We start from the raw sequence: 21,779 nt of genomic DNA, 5'->3' as shown, positions 1-21,779 counted from the left end.
TTCTAATGTTGGAGGGTTGGCTTTTGTGAGAGGGGAGGTTAGGGTTAGGCTGTGGGAGGGGACGGTTAGGGTTAGGCTGCGGGAGGGAACGGATAGGCTTAGGCTGCGGGAGGGGTGAGTTAGGCTGTGAGAGGGGAGGTTAGTGTTAGGCTGTGGGAAGGAAAGGTTAAGGTTAGGCTGTGGGAGGGAACGGATAGGCTTAGGCTGCGGGAGGGGTGAGTTAGGCTGTGAGAGGGGAGGTTAGTGTTAGGCTGTGGGAAGGAAAGGTTAGGGTTAGGCTGTGGGAGGGGAGGGTTAGTATTAGGCTGTGAGAGGGGAGGTTAGGGTTAGGCTGCAGGAGGGGATGGTTAGAGTTAGGCTGTGGGAGGGGACGGTTAGGGTTAGGCTGTGGGAGGGGACGGTTAGGGTTAGGCTGCAGGAGGGGTGGGTTAGGGTTAGGCTGCGGGAGGGGACGGTTAGGGTTAGGCTGCAGGAGGGGTGGGTTAGGGTTAGGCTGCGGGAGGGGACGGTTAGGGTTAGGCTGCGGGAGGGGACGGTTAGGCTGCAGGAGGGGACGGTTAGGGTTAGGCTGCGGGAGGGAACGGTTAGGGTTAGGCTGCAGGAGGGGACGGTTAGGGTTAGGCTGCGGGAGGGAACGGTTAGGGTTAGGCTGCGGGAGGGGTCGGTTAGGCTGTGAGAGGGGAGGTTAGGGTTAGGCTGTGGGAGGAGATGGTTATAGTTAGGCTGCAGGAGGGGTTGGTTAGGGTTAGGCTGCAGGAGGGGTGGGTTATGCTGTGAGAGGGGAGGTTAGGGTTAGGCTGTGAGAGGGGAGGGTAGGGTTATGCTGTGGGAGGGGAGGTTAGGGTTAGGCGGCGGGAGGAGTGGGTTAGGGTTAAAATACTTCAGAGATCTGTAGGGATGCCGCTGCCTGCATTCTGATTGTGGGGATAGTGAGTATCGGGATTTCTATACCAACCCAATTAAAATAATAATGACCAAATGAACAATTAAACCATATGCAATATCTACCCATGTATCCTGTATGTGCATGCTTGACATATAAAATACACCTGTATACGCATAATTTTATATCGTCATAGTATCGTTTGTATGTAGTATATATGTTTAGTATTTATGAACTGTACAAGGACTGGTATCGCCACCTTGTGATGGGTTCTGGGCTAAAATAAGCCAAACAGGAGAATGCTGAAAACACGAGTGGCGAGGAAGAGCGTAACACTGAGCAGCACATATAAGTGGATAAAGGATAGTTCAGTCAAGTACTAGTATTTATATAACTCTTCTTGGGAGATTTTCAGTGGTCAAGAAAATCTGTGTGACTATTTCACTATTGTTCAGTTGTTGGTTTTCTTCCCTGGTTTTCTCCAGTCAGAAATGCAGGAAATGTTTTACATTTTTGTTTAACTAATCCTCACTTCCACGTTCCAAATGTATTTTAGTTTGATATTAAAATACTTTCCTCCCGCAAATGACTGTTGTCTTAGCACTAATATCTTTCTCCAACCCACAATGCCCTTATTATATTGTGCATAGTTAGTTCCTGAGCTAGATATGTCACTTAAAATAAATAAATGGTTCCCGTGATGCCCGTTTACGTTTTATAAGTTGTGCAAAGCGTGAGCATATATGAACATCAAAAATCAGAATGAAGTCCTGCTTCAATGCATGCACTTAGCAGACAATTACGCTTTGTAGAATAACGTTGTGCCTCTTTGTAAAGTGCTCCAGAATCCATGTATTGCAATAGTCTTCTTAATGGTTGTCCCCAAAAACAGACTTTCACCACTGCAATCTATTTTGACTGCAGCTATTTAATAAGAAATTAAGGGGGTCATTCAGACCCGGATCGCACGCTAGCTTTTTTTTGCAGCGGTGTGATCGGGTCTGAACTGGCGCATGCGTATGCTCCGCAATGCGCAGGCGCGTCGGCCGCCAGCAACGGGGATCACCAGACACCGACGGATTTTGCGAAGAAAGCGTTTGCACCGGTGATCGCAAGAAGATTGACAGTGTCAACTGACCGTTTCTAGGGAGAGTCCGGAAAAACGCAGGCGTGCCCAGCCGTTTAAGGGAGGATTCCTGACGTCATCTCCTGGCCGGATCATCGCAGCGGCTGAGTAAGTCCCGAGCTGTGCCGAGACAGCTCTCTGCACAAGCGATCGCACCCCTGCACATCAACTACACCCTCCCCCTGTAGGCGGCAACTACCTAATCGCAGCACAGCAAAAAAAACACCTGTGTGCGATCGGGTCTGAATCTCCCCCTAAGCACAGCCCGGATGTTTGATTGGAGCCCGTCCCCGTGATGTGTTAGTGATCACTTTACTTTAAGTTACAGTGGATACATCGCTACTGAGCATATGCAGTCTGCTAGCCACACATGTTCAAGTGGAAAGTGGCAGGGAGGAATCCTACGGATCCCTCTCCTGGTACTTTTTTGAGAAGTGTAGCCGACAGGCTACAATAGCGCCATCTTCAGATGGCGTTAGGTAATGGGCCCAAGCTCCGGAATGCTTCACATTCTGGAGCATGGTAAATTTGGCAGTAAAGCTGCCTCCATATCTGTGATATCTGCTGTGGTCCTCTGTGTATACATTCAGGGGATACTTGTTATTTGCAGGTACCCCCTGAAAGCACATGTTATACCGCAAGTAAGAAATAGGCCCCAAAACCATAAAGTGTTCCTTCATCTCACCTTTTCAGGTAGCTCATCATACTCCACAACCACCCACATAATCTTAATAAACTATCATACCAAATTACATCTCCTCTAAACAGGGGTGTTAACAGAGGAGGGGTCCCGTGTGCAGAATCCGGGTGGGCCCCCTCCTCTTCACAGCACAGTAGACTTTGGCATTGTGCCAGAGTCTACTGCGCAGGTCTCCGGAAACATGGCACATTTTTTACTGCGACAGCAGCTCCGACGTGGGACTCCGGAAAGGTAAGTAATAAAACATGAGTGCGGTGTGGGCCCCCTTGGACCCAGTGGCCCGTGTACACTGCAACATTGTACCCATTATAGAAACGCCAATGCCTCTAAACCTTCCACACATTTACATATTTTTTTTTTTTTTTCACTCACACATCCCACTGACACCAGGCCAATATTGCCGTGTGACTGGATCGCATAGTCCACAAAGAACCTCTGCAATCTGACTGGACCATTGCGCAATAGGTAGCACTTAGGAGTCTATTCATGAAGCACTGAAAAGTGAGCCAATGGAGAAGTTGCCCATGGCAACCAATCAGCATTGAAGTAACATTTATAATTTGCATACTATAAAATTGTACGGAGCAGCTGATTGGGTGCCATGGGCAACTTCTCCACAAGCTCACTTTGCCGCTCTTTTCACTGCTTCATGAATAGACCCTTTAATGCCTATTTCCCTATGCTATGTCTCTCTGTTATTACTTAATCTTGTTTTGTTACTGTTTTGTTCCCAATTGCAAACCACAATGTACTGTAATAAGCTGGTGCTATATAAGTAAATGTTAAAAATAATAATAATTATAAACTGCCATTAATCATATCAGCCTTTTTGTACACCGAGAGAAACATCGGACGTCAACAGAGAAAAACATGTTGTGCATGCAGGAAATAAACACAGATCAGGTTCAGCTTTACCTGTCAAAGTATTTATTAATGTGTGTGGAATAATGCTGAGAGGCTCCACAGTCTGCAGGCTAAAAATATGTATAGGAGCAAATTACTACAAGTGTTTCCTTTTAGATTTTTTTCCATTGAGAAGTATGGAATCTCTGTGCCCACAATTCCCTTTTTATGTCTGAAAAGAACAGGAATGACAAATATTTATTGGGGAAACTTTTTCTTTCTGCTCTGAGAATGCACAATTCTAAAAACAAGTCAGTAAAGTGGTCCCCGGGTATTTAATGTGATAAAGGAGACGGTTGTAGGCGTTTCTATGGTGATGGGAACCGCCGGAGCCAGCAGATTAACATGCGTGGAGTCAATGCTGTTGGGGACATGCATGAAAGCATCGGGGTGGGGGGTATATAGTGGAGAGAAGAGACTGACTTTGTCACAGACAAACACCCCACCTCCTACCCCACCGGCTCCCTCCAGTGAAACATATCTGACCCCGCATGAAATGGTAAATTACTCTAATTAGTCTTTCTGCCATAGATGCCTCCAGGACGGCGGACCTATTTAAAGAGAAGAGAATATGATCACAAAAATATTCTTTTCCCTGACAGCGTAGCATAATACTCCCTCTTTAACTCTTCCAGAACCGTGGGCTAGGCTTGGGAACTCAGTTGGAAAGCTTAGTCGGGAAATCATCAGGAACATCTTCTATAAAGTACATATGGTGTGAGTAAAGAATAATATAGTGAGGGCGGGACAGCATACCTTGCAACTGTCTCAATCGCGGGCCGCAGTGTCCCACGGTGGGGGGGGGGGGGTTGAGTTGGGAGACCCCCTGTCACTTACTGCTCTGCTGTAGAGCAGTAGTGAGTAGATGAGGTGCGCGCAGGGGGGCAGCACATCAGCACATGCTGCTCTGTGTGCTGGCTGGGCTGTGGTGTTGCAGGGAGCAGCAGTCTCTTGTGCAGGGGGAAGAGGGGGGAGATCACACTGATGGCACCTGCCTCTGGATTTGCCCCTGGGTGAGGGGCACGATAGCGCCCTCCGAAATCACTTTACAGCACTGATAATACTTGTTTTTTTTTTACATTAATTTGTATAAGGGGGTGTGGTCTCACCTCCCTCAATTAGGCCATGCCCTCAAAAATGTACCAGGGCCCACCACAGCTTTCTGCACCCCTGACTGTAATGAACAATTTAGAATTTTAGAAACCATTGATTCCTTCTCGCTTGGTCCCACATCTCCCCAGGTGGGTTCTACCAAGTCCCGCTGAGTTTCAGAAGTTATGTCCCTGCTACTGCAGAACAATGTGTGTCTAGTGTTGCTACTCCTCTCATGCAATGACAACCAGTTGCTACTGATAAGACTGGACGCCCATCTCCACCTGTATCTTTTTCTTTTTTTTTTAAAGCTAAAATATTTTATTTTGGGTTTGCTCCCTGGCCTATAGTTGACTGGCATGGTGGGGTCAGCTCTGGTCTTAAGGTCCTTCCTGGCAGCTTGACCATTCCCATGGACCATTCCCTTTCTTAAATGTCCTGCATCTGACACCGGGGATCAGCCCCCAGCCCTGACTGGCTCACCTCACTGTCTGTCAGGATGACTTGGTCACAGCCAATCAGGGCATGTGACTGATCTGTACGTAGTCAGGGTGAGGTATTAGTATAAGGTGTGAGTTATTATTTAAGTAGAGCGTATTAATGTAATGTGGTAGGTATGAATGGATTGTAATATATCTGCTGGTGAGGGCTATTCATGTAATGTTGGGCTGGTGAGGGCAATTCATGGAATGTGGAGGTTATTCATGTAATTTAGCAGATGGTGGGGAATATTAATTTAATATTGGTTCTCTGCTAATTTAATGGATAGTAAAAGATTGTAGGTGCTCTGCCTTCAGTGTGGGTGCGTTAGTAGTTTGATAAGGCTAATTTGAGGGATAAGAGGTTTATTTATTAAAGGTGAATGTTATTTATTTAATGCCTAGGCTTGTTGCTGCAAGAAGGCCTATAGTGTTCAGCGTGGCTTCCTGAAGGTGCATAGTCCCCATGTGTTTTACAAGTGGGGTCCAAACATTTCATATTCCAGCCAAACAGAAAGGGAACAGCAGGTAATCAAAGCTGTAGGAACAGGTAGGAGAGAGCAGGACAGTCTGCCAACTATCCTGATTCTGTCAGAACGTCATAAGCACGGAGGGCTATCTGATGCACTCTGGACTTTGTACTGAAAGCAGGGGCACTTGGGAGGTATGACACCCTTACCCTGCTCTCCCATTTTGCTCCTGCCAGCAGCACTTACTCTACCACGTTGTACTTTGAAGGGGGAAGAGACTGTTACCACTGCTGCTGCATGATGTGGGTGGTCTTTGCACACCACTGCTGACTGCCTCTGATGTAGTCTGGGTACCAAATCACATGGAGCACAGCAGAAAGAGCTGCTATGAAGAAGACCATAAATGTCAACAGGATGAAGGGTGGTGCTCATATGTGACAAGCAGATAAGGGTGGGTGATGGCAAGAGACAAGGATACAAGGATAGAGTGGGGCTTTTGGCATCCAGGACAAGGAGGGGGGGGGGGGGGGGGGTAGGACAAATGTGACAAAGAAAGGTTTAGGGTTGGGCATCATATACCTGTGGTGACAATGCCCATTGGTCACAATCCTGACAGCAGCACCCAATGGTCAAATTCCCAACAAATTTTGGTGAGCATTGTAACCTAACCCTTACCATCCCCTTCGGCAGCCTAACCCTGACAGTACCCTCCCGAAGCCTAACCCTAACTCTCCCCCTAGTGCCTAACCCTAAGACTTACTGTCTGGATTTTCACCGCCAAGAAGCTGCTGCTGGGATGCATCCCAAAGGGAAGGTTGGGGACATAATACCACCATGGACAAGGAGATGCATGAGGCAGGATCATGCAAGTAATGGATCATGTAACTTGGAGGTGTGGAGCGGAGTGGGGTGGCATTCCTAACTTTGCTATAGTGCCCAGTAATTCCTAGTTAAGCCACTGTACAACAAAAGTTCTCTACAAAACAAGGACAAGTAATATGTCAGATATCTTACGTTCTGTCATGGTTCATCACAGGTATAGGAACGTTTATGCTTATATTTGTGAATATTAATTTTCTTTTTATACTGGTTTAGTGTACTTTAGGTTCAGTAAAACCTGAAAAAACAACAGTAAATATTTATTTTCCTTTGCACATTTATTGAGTCACTATCGCAGTAAACCACCCAGGCTTTCCCTTATTTTCCGGAGAGACAACCTATGAGTTACTGTTCAGCCAAGAGGAATACAGGTCAACGGGGAATTTGAGGAGCCAGGAGAACTTGAGTAACATTTATGGATAGCCATACATGCTCCCAGCAGGGTGAGGACCTTGATCCCTGGCAAGTGGTAAATCCATTTAATTTAAAAGAAAAACAGACACTTGACTGTGATCACACAGTGAGGAATGTTTACACTTTGTTGTCACTTCTGTGAAATGATTACAGAAAATGTGTCAGAGACAAAAGCAATGTTTACACATGCACATGAAGAGGAAGACAGAGTAAGGTCATGCCGCAAGTGACGAGGTCTGTTCTGTGCCTCTAGGGGTTACTTTTTCTTTATTGTTTATTAAACAATATTGTTTTAGTGGTAATATTGATTATTTTCTGCTCCCGGTTAAGAAGCACAACAAGCAAAGTGTTGTTATTGTTCCACAATACATTGCAAGTTACAAGTAAGACCAGGACTACACGGTGGCTTGTATACAATGCAGACACTTATCTGGTGGAAAGTTTACACGTTAAGGGGTATATTCAATTGAAGTAGAAAGCTGCCGTCTGTCGAAAAGACGTCAGTTTTCGACTTTTTTAGGTCGGAAGGGGTTCCGACCTATTCAATCTAACCCCAACTTATTCAACAAGTCGTGGAATTCGACTTGTCGAAAAGCATGTGGATCGGTGGAATAGCTGCCGATCCGCGTGCTTCTGTCTGTTTTGGCCCCCTTTTTGCCCATCTCAATTCGACTTTAAAAAAAGTCAAATTGAGATGAGGGACCGGAGTGGGGGGAGCCCAGCGGGGAGATGGGAGGGAGCCGCGGGCAGACGGGGGACAGCAGTGCTACAGCAGCAGCTACAGCAAGTGTAGCCGGAGGATGTGTCACAGGCGCCGCTTATGGCAGAGTCCACCCGGCTCCAGCAAGCGAGGGCTCAGACTCTACTGCGCATGTGCAGACCTCTGGGAAAATGGCGCGGTGCCCATATACCCATTGATTACTGCGCATGCGCAGAACGCAGTAAATAATGTCCGCTGCTACTGCTATCTGCGCAGGACTCTGGATGGTGAGTATTCCAAAAAATGGGTGCAGCGTGTGCACCCATTATAAATATGCCAGTGCAACCATCTATATTCCCGATCTGATAGAAGCACTTTTCCCACCAAATACTGGGTCTGAGTATGGTTGCCAGCCATCTGATGCTGCTTTCTGATGCCTATACAATGGGTAACTGTTTTAATTCAGCCGTGGACACCCGGAATAGGTGTCCGCAGCTCAGTTTACGTGCACATGCAGGTAGCTACTGCTGCTTCTGCGTATGCACAAAGTATAGCCATCTATGGTTATACCATCATATAGTTATGGTGCCATGGATAGCAGCCATTGCATCACATGATTTGAAGTCGGACATAGGGCAACCATACAATGCCAGCCTTCCAATGTCCGTCCCTAGTTGGCACACCCAACAGTGCTCCTCTTGGTGCCCAGATAACACAGCAGAAGCCCATTCCAAGGGCAAGTAGCTAAAGGAAAGCCATATGGTTGGCAGTATAGAACATTAATCCATAATATGGTCAGAAAGGATAGAAAGCTAAACCATAGCTAGGAACAAGTATAATACACTTTGGCTATCTCTGGTACTGAATATAATATGCCGAGCCATATCTAGTGCCAAGCATAATATACTGTGTCATATCTGGTGCCAAATTAAGTGGGCGGGGCAATGACACAATTTGTGCTGAATCGCGTTACAACAATGTCGGTAATCTGGGCATTGAAGAGCTGGGACCGGGCCGTGATGACATGATAGCGACTCCCTGCCCCCCCTTCCCCGCACCGCCTGCCTATGCCCCATGTTGCGCCAACCTGGCTGCCTCTTCCCCGAGTGGGCAGCCAGAAAGTCAGTAAGTATGGTCTTGCCCCTTGGACTGGGTGCTGTCATGCAGCATGTTCAGAGGGCACTGGTATTTGCAGGTGGATGTGGTGATGACCCCACATGCTTGACCACTCCTCCTCTAATATTTGGGGCCAACAGATTTCCAGGCTGCTGTGCCCAGCTATGCAAACAGTATGTACCTTCAGTGACTCTTAGAAGCCTTTTCATGTCATCTACATTAATTTGCACAGGACCTTATTTATCATTCAGATTCCCTATTCATATAGTTATTGATGCAATGACAATGTCACATTTACGTTGAAGCAAATTGTGTAAGTAATTTGATGTCTCCGTTTGCCCTGTCCTTCGTGGAACTCTTCAGCAGAATAGTCTAGGAAAAATTCAAGTTGAATTAAAAGTGGCTTCATCAAATGCTGAGTTTAACATGTGGGTAGCAACTGAAGTAAGACTCCGAAGGTCAAGGGCCGGTTATAATGTAGTTCAAGTTTGCCCAACGTGCGGGTTGCCGGCCGAACTCTCACATTTTTATAAACTTCCCCATTAAGAAAACGTCCGAATTTTTCCGGCATCACGCACGTCAGGAAAACTCGGACTCCGTTACATCCGGCCCCAGGTCCTTAAATTGCTAGTTCTATTATTATTGTCAGACAGCACTCTAAAACAAAGATGTAATGCGTTCGTTATACAGCAAAAGTTACCATTGCAAGCAGGGGTGAAACTTCCAGAGGAAATGGAGACGCCAAACCGTGAAGGGGCACCTGCATGTACAGCAGAACCTGTGTGGCTTACAACGGAATCATAGTGTAACCGCTGGTCTTCCACTGGAGCTCTATGGCGTACCCGCTGCTGCAGAAATAATCGGCTCTGTCCCAGGAGCCGTGCTAACAGCTGCTATAGGGGACAGGATAGCTCACGCCTGGTACAGTGCTGCAACAATCAACGGTGCACCCACCGCTGCTGCTGGACTGAGAGATGGCACACACCTGTGTCCCTGTAGACCAGCTGAGAGTGTTCTCTGTACACTGGAACTCTGTAAATCATGTGTTCAAATCCACCATAACTGTTTTGGGATCGGTATGGTATCCCGACACACGGGATGCCGATGGTCAGTATACCGACATCGGCATCCCGAGAGGTGGAATGCCGGCAGGGGGCAATCACAACGAAGCCCCTTGTGGGGTTGGTGGCATTCTGTCGTGGAAACACATAGAGGGGGAATCACCCACCTTGCTAGTATACCAGCAGTGGTATGGTGCCCCAGTCGGGATCCCGGCGTCGGTATTGCGACAGCCGGGATTCCGACGAGAGGTATGCTGACCACATACCGTTGTTTTCCCATTTTTTAAGGGGGGGGGGGGTACCAAACTTCAACTTGCCTCCGGGCGACTAGAATGAACATACGCCCCTGATTGCCAGAGTACTATTAAACAAATCTAACATACTTTATTTAGTGGGAGGAAATGGGAACACAAAAAGTGCCCATCTACTTTGCCCCAGAGACCTTTCTATAAAAAGGCTACAATCAATTGCTTCAAAAAATAATTATTTTGACTTTATACACAAAAGAAGAAGAAATAATCTAGTACTGTATTACAGTCCACAAGACCGCAGACCGAAAAAGCCTGTTCATAAAAGCTCATAATGTTACACAGACATCAGCCAATCACAGCACAGATTATCTCGCCACATTCCCAGAATGCCAGTCTCCATTCTTTTTCTACCTACAGCAGGCAAATGTTTACCTTGCCTATGTCTGGAGCCAGCCTGGATATAATATACAATCGGTTTAATCCTGTCTATATTTAGCTGAACTTCAGACGATGTGTAGAAAGAAAAAAACATAAGGTAGAATAAAAATAACAAAGCAATAGCCAAAGGTTTATAAATGACCAATATTAAAAATAACATTTGCCTGAATACGTCAAGCAAGGCTCAAGATAAAAGTGTAGTCTCCATCAGAAAGAAGGGTTCCACCAAGCAGAATGATTGAGAGCCAATGATGCTGATCGATGTTCCTGTAACCAGGAACATACAGTATCACAGCCTCAAGCAATGTACAATACTGTATTATACAGCTGCCTAAAGAAATTCCCACTCTGCAAAAGCAGGGCCACTTGTCCCTCTGCAATACTGAGGTCAGTACTATGCACAGTACAAGTAGATTTACACAGAACGCTGGATGTGCAGTGCCTTCAGTACAGGCTATGAGCGCCCCCTACTGGTGCACAGCAAAGCCAGGTTGCTATTGTTTTCTGGAATATAACAATAAAGAGACAATTGTGTCCAGTCTAGAGATGGTCAGGTTCTCCCATCTCTTCTGCTGTCCTGTCTGGGACTAGAGAAATGTAAATATGGACAGTGAATAAGATATCATCTGATGTCTGTCTGGTGTTGTGCCTGACAAAATATATGAGCGGAAAGATGAATAAATGAATGGAAAGCGAAAACTAGAGTACAGTAAGAGAAATAGAAACAGGGAAAGAGATGCATAGAGACAGGGAAACAGAGAAGGATAAGTAGGGCTCATTCAAACAAAGCGCTACTCATCCACCTAGCCATAAGGGGGATTTAGCCTAAACTTGCATGGTTATGTATGGCGGGGATGACATGCATATATAAAGCTATATTCCCACTGTTTTAATCTGGAAAGGTAACTTGTCCACATACTACATTTCCAAGGACACAGTTTTCTGTTGGGATGTGAGAATGCGGTTCAAAGTTACGCTTAATTATAATACGCGTTTCATTCATGCAGTCTTCCAGGGGATGCACTTAAATGCCCATTTGTGAATGATGACTGCTTTGCACCATTGAACCCTGCCCGTAACTGACAGATGCACATGTGCTTTTTTTTAATATTAATATATATATATATATATACATATATATATATATATATATATATTGTGCTTTTATGTATGAAAAACTAATGTGGGAATTCTTATCCAATAATCATGACATGGGTCTATGTTTTATGACTTGTGTATGGAAACAAATGCACATATTTTGGTACATGTAAAAGGTCTCATAGCAGTGGACAGAGGGATAGAGAGATGTATGGGAGTTAGGGTTGAGAGAAATAAAGTTGTAGTTGTTATGTTGAGACTACATAGGACAAAACGTAGATAGAGAAGAACTGACTTTAGGAAAGTGACAATAGAATCAGCAGTATAAAAGAGGCAGAGAGACAACACTATAACCATGTATATGAGGAAATCTGCGGGACCACAGCTTGCTCCGCACCTTCTGTAACGTTTTCCAAACTGGTGACGCTAGCCGTGGTTTATTGCCCTTGATACCTTATCAATGAAGGGTCTGCCTCAGTCTAACCGCTCAATAGTCCACCCTTTCAAGATATTTATATTATAGGGGCTCGGCACGTTTCTGGGTCATACTGTATATGACCCCGCTTTAGTCTTCTCATGCAATATTCCACCTGACATGGAACATATCCAGCAATCCTGGAACCCTCATGGCGGATGCAAGCCACACACACGCCTCTGTTACAATTCAGTGTTCAGTCAATGGCCACTGATTTCGAGGAACAACGACACATTCCGGCCACAGTACCTCATTCGTGTCCCGTAGCAATCCTTGCATCTCCAGCACTGCATCTCCTATGCTACAGACCTGAGGATCCCACACTATAAAACCACTGAGAGCACGATCCCACACAGTAGACGTGTGATGACACGCACACCAGCGAGTTTAATAATGTCTATGACTGGGTGCGTAAGGCAAGTTGTGGGCACAGCTATTCCCAGCCGTCAGGGCCACCACAGAGACATATGGAGGAAACAGTCCTACAGTCTAGTGGTGATATTGAGGAGTCCCCGTCTGATGAAATGAAACAAATGGCAGTGATTGAGGGCTTTCAGAATGTTATTATAGTGTTGTCTGGAGAAGTATCTCCAGCTGCCCCAGGCTGCTGGGGAATGTTGTGTAAGATATATGGAGAGTGCGGATGAGCAGAGTGCACCATGCGTTGTCTGTGTATTCAACAGAAATCCATGGAAATAAGTGCCTAATGCATTCAGTGCCAGCACAGTGGAGGGCGTGTATAAACACACATACTGCACACAGGAGGAGCAGTGCCCAAACTGTTCTGCAAGCTGGAATAAGAAAACGACAGTCTCATCAGTTTCTATTCATTACAAGACCTTCAAATAAATATACAGCACTCTATATTGACGTTTTCCCAGCCTATGGTACTGTAGGTGTGGTTCATTAGGTCGACATGAGTTAGGTAGACATACATTAGGTCGACATAATCACTAGGTCGACGTGGTCATTAGGTCAACATAGAAAAAGGTCAACATGGAAAAAGGTCGACATGAGGTTTTTAACTTTTTTTGGTGTCGTTTTCTTCGTAAAGTGATGGGGATCCCCAATTAGTGCACCGTGTCCCCCTCGCATTGCTCGCTTCGCACGCCATGCTTCGGGCACGGTGCCTCGTTCCGCTACCGCTGCGCTCGGCACAGGTTACCGGTGGTCATTCCGAGTTGTTCGCTCGTTGTCGTTTTTCGCAATGCAGCGATTAGTTGGAAAATGCGCATGCGCACAATACGCAGCGCGCATGCGCTTAGTAATTTAACACAAAACATGGTAGTTTTACACAAGCTCGAGCAACGTTTTTTCATCGCTCGGGTGATCGTAGTGTGATTGATAGGAAGTGGGTGTTTCTGGGCGGAAACTGGCCATTTTCAGGGAGTGTGCTAAAAAAACGCAGGCGTGCCAGGTAAAAACGCAGGAGTGGCTGGAGAAACGGGGGAGTGGCTGGCCAAACGCAGGGCGTGTTTGTGACGTCAAACCAGGAACTAAACGGACCGAGCAGATAGCAATCTAGGAGTAGGTCTGCAGCTACTTAGAAACTGCTAAGAATTATTTTGTAGCAGTTCTGCTACTCTTTCGTTTGCTCTTCTGCTAAGCTAAGATACACTCCCAGAGGGCGGCGGCCTAGCGTGTGCAATGCTGCTAAAAGCAGCTAGCGAGCGAACAACTCGGAATGACCACCCCCATTCCCAATTGTAGTCCACGTGTATCGTTAAGTATGAAAAAGTTCAAAAAATGAAAACAATTGTGAAAAACTCATGGCGACCTTTTTCCATGTCGACCTAATGATCATGTCGACCTAATGCATGTCGACCAAACGTGGTTGACCCAATGTATGTCGGCCTAACCCGTGTCGACCTAATCACCGCCATCCAGCAGGTGTACCCTCATTGGTACTTAACACAGATTCAAAGAGCTCTTCCACTAGGTAAAATAACCTTAAAATCTAAGTCTAACATATAAGTAATGAATAAAACAAATGAGATTGTCAGCTTGCACACAAGACCCTCTTACCCGTCTGTTAATACCCTGTCTTGTTTTATTTTTGCTTTGTTCCCAATTGCAAAGGGCAACGGAATGTGCTGACTGCGCTCTCTATATAAATGTGTATAATTAAATGAGGGCTATTTTTGGAGCAGAAATGGTTACTTGTCAGTCCCACATTTATACACACGCCGCCAGCTGCAGCGCCGGCCATACTGTGGGGGGGAGGAACCGCATAGCACATATATAAACACACATGTTCCGATGTATGTAATATATGTGCTGGCTGGTTCTCCCGGGGATCGGCAGCGCTGTGTGTATCAGGCGTTGTGCGGAACCTGGCAGTCAGCATAAGGCTTCACACCCAGACCTCCATTGGCTAGTTTCACAATAGTCTGGAGGCGGGCTTAGAAGAAGTGTGATGCCTTATACTGAGTCCTGGGTGCCGCACAGCGCCTGATGCACACAGCGCTGCTGATCCTGGGGGAAACCAGCCAGCACATACTGTATATTACATACATCAGAACATGTGTATTTATATTGCTAAGCAGTTCCCCCCTGCACTATATGGTCGGCGCAGCAGCCGCCGATGCACGCCGGTATTATGTAATACCTGAATGTACAGTACACAGAGGTGTGTTTTGGATAAACTGACCACACAATTAGGATTAGTTGTTTAATGCTTACCACAGTAAAGGGGCACATGATACATCTGCCTTAGATTATAATAGTGACTCCAAATTAGTGGTAGTAGAAATTGTATTAATACGTTGCTACCTCCGGGCCGCTATAATAGCATTGAAGGCCCTGGGCAAAGCAATGCACTGGAGCCCCTACCGACCCCTACTGTGGTCCCGCTCCGTCTCCATGTGTTTCCATGCAGTGAATGGTTGTCAACAATCAACCAATCAGCATGCTGACAGCCATTCACTGTCTGGGGGCAGGGAGAGAATGCTGCCTGGCCACTCTGATCTTGTGTAATTCATAATCAGAGCGTCTGAGCAGCATTATTTGCTTGCCTCCAAGAAGCTCCGGAGGCCCCAGCTCGCCTCTTCTTGAAAGCACCTAGAATCGTGGGGGCCTAGGCAGCTGCCCATTGTGCCCATATGTTAGGCTGGCCCTGTGCTAATACTCTGAAGTACTTTGAAGTTTTTTAAAGTACGCTTCTGGAGGAAGCCATTTTGTATAATGAATGGGCACAATTCCTGCAAAAGGTTAGGTGCTGGGACCCGTGTACCATAACAACTCTGTAAGAGTCCCAGCACCTAAACATTTAGCAGTGAGCAAACAGGAAACATATGACCAGAACCAGATTAACAATGGGGCAGATGGATGTATAGCTCCAGGCCTCCACATAATTATAGGCACATTCGCCACGGCAGCATGATGATGACCAGCTACCTAGCTGGACACACAGGGGTCTATTTACTAAGCTGTGGAGAGAGATGACGTGGACGGAGATAAAGTACCAGCCAATACGGACAGTACGGATGGTGTAATGGTTAGCATTACTGCCACACCGCACTGAGGTCATGGGTTCGATTCCCACCATGGTCCTAACTGTGTGGAGTTTGTACAGTCTCCCTGTACTTGCGTGGGTTTCCTCCGGGTACTCCGGTTTCCTCCCACAATCCAAAAATATACTGGTAGGTTAATTGGATCCCAACAAAAATTAACCCTAGAGTGAATGTGTCTGTGTGTACATGTGATAGGGAATATAGATTGTAAGCCTCATTGGGGTAGGGACTGATGTGAATGGGCAAAATATCCTCTGTAAAGCGCTGCGGAATATGTGTGCGCTATATAAATAACTAGTAATAATAATAATCAGCTCCTAACTACCATGCTACAGGCTGTGTTTGAAAAATGAGTTTGTAGCTGATTGGCTGGTACTTTATCTCTCTCCAAGGACCCCACAGTCATTGGCTTATCTATAATGGGTGCAGGGTGTGTGGTGCGCATGGACCTCAAGAGGGCCCACATTGCACCCATATAATTACATTTACCCTTCCGGAGTCCAGCTGTGGCTGGCGCTGGTGGCATAAATAACGGTGATTTGCGCATGCGCATTAGATATGTCCCTGGGAATTAGGCGCAGCCGCCATTTTCCCAAAGACCTGCGTAAAGCCAGAATCTAAGGATCCTGCACACGGGACTCCTCTCTGATTCCGCTCCTGCCCACAGTCGGCCATACAGTAAGTCATAAGTATTGAAAATAATGCAGTTTTTCTATCTGGATGTATTTAAGGAGACATTAGGGCCTAGGGTATGTGCACACCCACATGGCACTGGCCACACCCACACCGCACTGGCCACACCCCCTGCACTTCTCACAATAGGCCCTTGAACATTTTCAGACCCATATACGGCCATGCGCATGACAGGTGAGACAGCACAGGAAAAGACAGACATCTGCACAATACAATGTCTCTTGTACTGTAGCACGTTATAGAAACACAGGACTGGTTTGAACGCGCTCCTCTGCTCCACCCATCAGTGACGGCACTGATCCCTTGTAAAAATGACGTCTCCACCGTCTTAGATATTGGTCCAGTCCACAAGCTGAGCTGACTCCACTACGCGTAGATGAGAAGTAAATGTTAATGGGGCATTGTATGTGTTCAGGAAAAATGCAGCGCTCTATGAAATCCAATACAGGGACCAGCAGTGTGATTTTACATCAGCATCCTGCATCAGAGAGCACGTCTAATGACTTCGGTAAACATGATTTCAATATTTTGAGACAGAATCTCAATAAGATATTAACGAGGCACCAGGAAGAGTAACCACTAACTTGACAGCCTTCTTTCATTTCCACCCACCACAGAGCCGCATAGATTTCCGAGAATGGGTGGGAAAAGCCCCAGTGTTTATCTGTCTACCAGCCCCAGCTCCATCCCACCCTCCCTGTGATCCCAGCCAAGTCTCTGCGTTTGCCTCTTGGCTTGCGAGCCCACCACGAAGTACTTTCACACACTCACCGCAGTCCACAAGAACATGGTTCTCGTCCAAGAAACTAAACAGCTTGTACAACAACTCCCAGACGGCAATACTGTATTGTAGAGCACAAAGAGGCTCTGGGGTCAGTAGTGAGAGATTGGGGTAAGGGTGGGGGAGCCACCGTGGGATATGTGCCAGACATTGGCACCTCTTCATATATTTTTATGGAGATGAACTGAATCACTAACCAGATCTGGCAATTATTACGTTTTATTATTTTACATAGGTCCCAAATGTGCCTCAAACATGGAAATAATGTATAATATACTGTAGCTTTCTTTAGCTATACTTTTGTATCATCATCTAGTTTTGTCACTCAGCTGTGACTGCATACCAGGCAGATGTCTGAAGAATAGACTTCCAAGGAAAATTGTATTTCTTATATATTTAAAATAAAACTGTGGCCCCATTAGAGCTAAATAGAAGATTTCGAAATAACGGCTATTTGCAATCTCTCTGTTCAACGTCAGAGGGTATGAGAAAATAAAACTTCTTAAAAGAAAAATAAACTTCGAGGCATACCATGCAACTGTACTGATTAGATTTGCGGGCTCTGTTGCGTTGGAAGGTTGGGAGTTACGTCCCGTTAATTGCTGATCTGCATTGCAGAGCTGCTGGGATCAAGGTGCCCAAAGGGTGATTTTGGAGATAGGGATAAGGATGGGGGTGTAGAAAGTGCTGAGCTCACTACTGCGATGTGTCACCGTGCTCCTTCTTGCTCATGTGTGCCCCAAGTTAAATAGTTGGGAGGTATGTTTGCAGGAGATATGGGGCCTAATTCAGAACTGATGTGTGAGAAAACGCACATCTACGATCAATTTCTTTGACATATGGGGGGACGCCCAGCACAGGGCAAATCTGCCCCGCATGCCGGATTCAGCCCCCCCCCCCACACACACCCCCTCCGCAGACATGCAAGAGCTTTCGCATGTTTAGAGTAGCCTTCTGCCTGTGCAGCCTAGACGCAAAGGCAGATGGCTACCCACCATATTAAGGGTCGTAGCGGCTGCATGTGACATCATGCAGCTGCCACGGCCCACCTCGCAAATGGTCCGGACACGGCTGCGTTGTCCGGATCGCGTCCCTAAAACAGCATCGATGCTCACAAAAACACAGCATTGATGCCCCCCGTTCCCGCCTCCATCCAGGTCTTAAACTGCGTTCTGAAGAGAAAGCAGTTTAGGACCTTGCACATGCATGGACCGGCGGCGTACACGCATGCGCAGATGTGCAGAAATCGCTTCATAGCAATATTTGCACGTCAGGTCTGAATCGGCCCTCTGGTCAGCATCCCAGTCAGGTGACCGATGCCGGTATCCCAACACCACTTGGAATCCGCCGGAACCTCAACAGAAGTTAAGTACTGATGTGATGGTTAGGGCCGTAACCACCAACCACCCGGGTCTTAGCCCTAGCCGCCGCTCCCTGTGATTAGTCGTAGCCGCCACAGCCCACTCTCTTAGCCCAATGCCGCCACCCCATGTTAAATGAATTACCTCGTGCCCTGTCTGCATTTTAAAAGTTGCGATGCCGCAATTGGTCATCTGACCGACAGCATCCCGACCGTCGGCATTTGATATCACACCCGTTTGCAGAGCTGGACTAAACAGCTGCCCTGGGGCCTCCATACACTAAGGGGGTAGGGGGGGATGGGGGTTAACACATAGCTACATCACCAGAGCGGGTGCACTGTGACGTCATGTGACCTGGGGTTTCTCTGTGGTATAATGTAAACCAGGGCCACTATATTTGTGTTTCTGGGAATACAGTATACTTTTAATAAAATTGCAAGTATAACTTATTGACAATTTTATTAATAGGGGTCCCTACAAGTTATTGTAGTTGCCCTGGGACCCCCACAATCCAGCCCTGTATGTATGAGATCTGTATGACCTTTGGAGAAGATATTTGTTATATTCCACAGATCTCTCTAACGACAGTATATTAGTCCCACAGAGTTTGTAATCAACTTTTACTGCCACAAACACCTAAAGGAACACAACAGGGCCCAAGTATTAGTAAAAAAACAACAAACCTACCATAAGGTCTTTGGTCCATGGGGGTAGAGCCATAAGAATTTACACATGCCACCTTGGTAGCCTTTGGATAGTAATTCAGCCAACCACCCACGTGTGGCAAATCAGCAATGATAACTACTGTGGCACCATGCCGCCAACATCACAGAAATGACTATGCTGCTTTGTGCATTTTAGATCTCTTGTGATTGCCGGCTACATGTATTTGTCTCTGCCAATACAACATTAATGACATTATTTGTCATCGATTTGATGATGGTGCCAGAATTCGGTCCCTTGGGGCAAATTACCTAGTTGTGAAGAATTTGGCAGGTCTGACAATGATGTTAATAATGGTAAGAAAAAGAAGTCAAGCCCTGATCACAATGCTTATATTGTCTTCTGCTGCAGCATAGCTCACGTCAAGCAGATTGTATGGCTTATACCTGCCGAGTTGTGTAATCAGACAATCTCTACAAAGGAGACACAGAAAAACCAGTCGCACCTGAAAGACATATCTGGACGGGGATTTCTGGAATAGGCATCCAATATTAGATACTAAGTACAAGTTTGTTATTAGGGACTATGGGCCTAATTCAGGGTGGATCGCAAATCGCTATCCTACCGGAAATTTTGCGCTCGCTCTGCGGACGCATGTGCAGAGCCCATCCTGCGCATGCGCCCGCATTTACTGTGGGGGTGGCGGTTAGCATGCTGGGCGGCCCCCAACATGCGAGACTAAGCATTGCAAATTCTGCTAAAAAGACGCTAGAAGTCATCGTCATTGCACGTTCAGCCGCATGGATGTATACAAGGAAAGGCGCGTGTAGCGGCATCTGCATAAAGCCACACACGTGCGACCGCCTATATACGTGACAGCGTGCGGTTTCAAACCCTTTGTGTCTGTGTCATTCATCCCCATCCAGCATTATTATTATTTATCGCATAGCAATCTATGCTCTAGACCACAGGTTCTCAAACTCGGTCCTCAGGACCCTGAACAGTTCACGTTTTCCAGGTCTTCTCACAGAATTGCACGTGAAATAATCAGCTGCACCTGTGGATCTTTTAAAATGTGTCAGTGAGTAATGAATGCACCTGTGCACCTGCTGGGTGACCTGGACAATGTGACCTGTGTGGTGTCCTGAGGACAGAGTTTGAGAACCATTGATCTATACCATTCCCATTCTATGATTCAGTCTTCTAATTCAGCTCCACTCTGGCAGTATTATCATTCATCACTTAGCTGTCTGCTGCAGATCATCTCCATTCCATTGCTTTACCTAATAATTAAGTTCCATTATTCATCACTTAAGGGCACCATACACTTATCCGACCGCATGTCGGACCGGAGACACCTCAAAAATGCCAAATTTCACCCAATATATCAGGCCGAATTCCCGAACTGAGCTGAAATCGGGCATAATGGCTCTAGTGTATGGGGCCCTTTAGCTGCCTGCTGCAGACCATCTCCATTCCATTGCTTTACCTAATAATTAAGTTCCATCCCAACATTATCAGTTATCGCTTAGCTGTGACTGCTCCAGAACATCTCCATTCCATTCCTCTCTCTGTATCTTATAATTCAGCCATAACCCAACAGTGCAAGCCCTTTACCGAACACTAAACCTGTGCAAAGTAGAAAACCAGCCATGCACCAGTCGTGTGCTTGCGCTGCATAAGTGCACCTAGACATCAGATAATGTGCACAGGTTGTAGGGGAAGAGAAAGACGTTCTCAGCACTCTGACCATTTGCATTTGCAAGTCAATGGACAAAAAAAAAAAAAAGTGTACAAAAGACAAACTATCTCCCAAATGTAGCATTTAAGAAGCAAAACATATAGCTTAGATTGTCTCTGTCCCATCATCATCCACAGTGAAAGGGTAATCCCTATGACAACCTGCCTCCTCCCCCCTCCTCTCACCATTCAATGCTCAGTGATCGCTGTCGGAATACGGGCTGCTCGAGAGGTGCCAGTTCAGCATCGTTCCTCTTCTCAGATCTCTCCTTTAGCGACAACCTGTGGGTCAACTTTGAGAGCCCACCGAGGGACCTGCACGGGGGACACAAAGACAAAACAAAGTGTAAACGTAGGCTTCCGGGGTAACTTTTTCTCCTCTCAGCACCAAGGACAGTGTGTCCATGTAACTTCACTCGCATCTTGCTCTCCAAGGTGAAAAATCAAAACAAACAAATGAAAGTCTTTGAAGATGAAATACTAATGCTCGCTGGTTAGAATTAAATAATAGAAAGCTTGGAGAATGGTACTGTACCGCATTGTATCAGAGGCTATTTATAGTCATATGCACAGACTGTACTGCAGCAGAGGGATGAATCATGGCAGATATACAGCTTCTGTGCAGGCATATGTAAGAAATACCACTGACAGTTACATGTACATCAACACACAAACAATCAGAGCTTGCATTGGCTACAAAGTCAGCTTGCTTATGGGTAAAACAAGAAGAGAAAAAAAAAAGGTTTCCAAAATGAACAAAGGTTCGTTTGAAAACATTTTTTTTGCCCGGAGTAATCCTTGAGAAATCACATTATGTTATCTTAATAGCTAAGACTAGCGTCCTTTGGGCAAGTACATAGGTCCTCATTCCGAGTTGTTCGCTCGCAAGCTGCTTTTAGCAGCTTTGCACACGCTAAGCCGCCGCCTACTGGGAGTGAATCTTA

At 46.2% G+C, this 21,779-nt stretch overlaps 1 protein-coding gene across 8 annotated transcripts in view; it reads right to left on the bottom strand.

Moving 5' to 3' along the window:
- Positions 1 to 21,779, bottom strand: part of LOC134945416 (ankyrin repeat and fibronectin type-III domain-containing protein 1-like) — a 1,003,308-nt gene that overhangs the window by 115,571 nt on the left and 865,958 nt on the right. For all 8 annotated transcript variants that reach the window (XM_063934677.1, XM_063934674.1, XM_063934676.1 and 5 more), the window contains one exon: positions 21,022 to 21,150. In XM_063934677.1, coding sequence (XP_063790747.1) covers positions 21,022 to 21,150 — 129 coding nt within the window. The remainder of the gene's footprint in view (positions 1 to 21,021; positions 21,151 to 21,779) is intronic.

This window comes from Pseudophryne corroboree, chromosome 7 (genome assembly GCF_028390025.1).
Source record: "Pseudophryne corroboree isolate aPseCor3 chromosome 7, aPseCor3.hap2, whole genome shotgun sequence".
NCBI classification, from domain to species: Eukaryota; Metazoa; Chordata; class Amphibia; order Anura; family Myobatrachidae; genus Pseudophryne; species Pseudophryne corroboree.
Note: the sequence above shows the minus strand (reverse complement) of the source record. Positions and strands in the feature narration are given on the sequence as shown.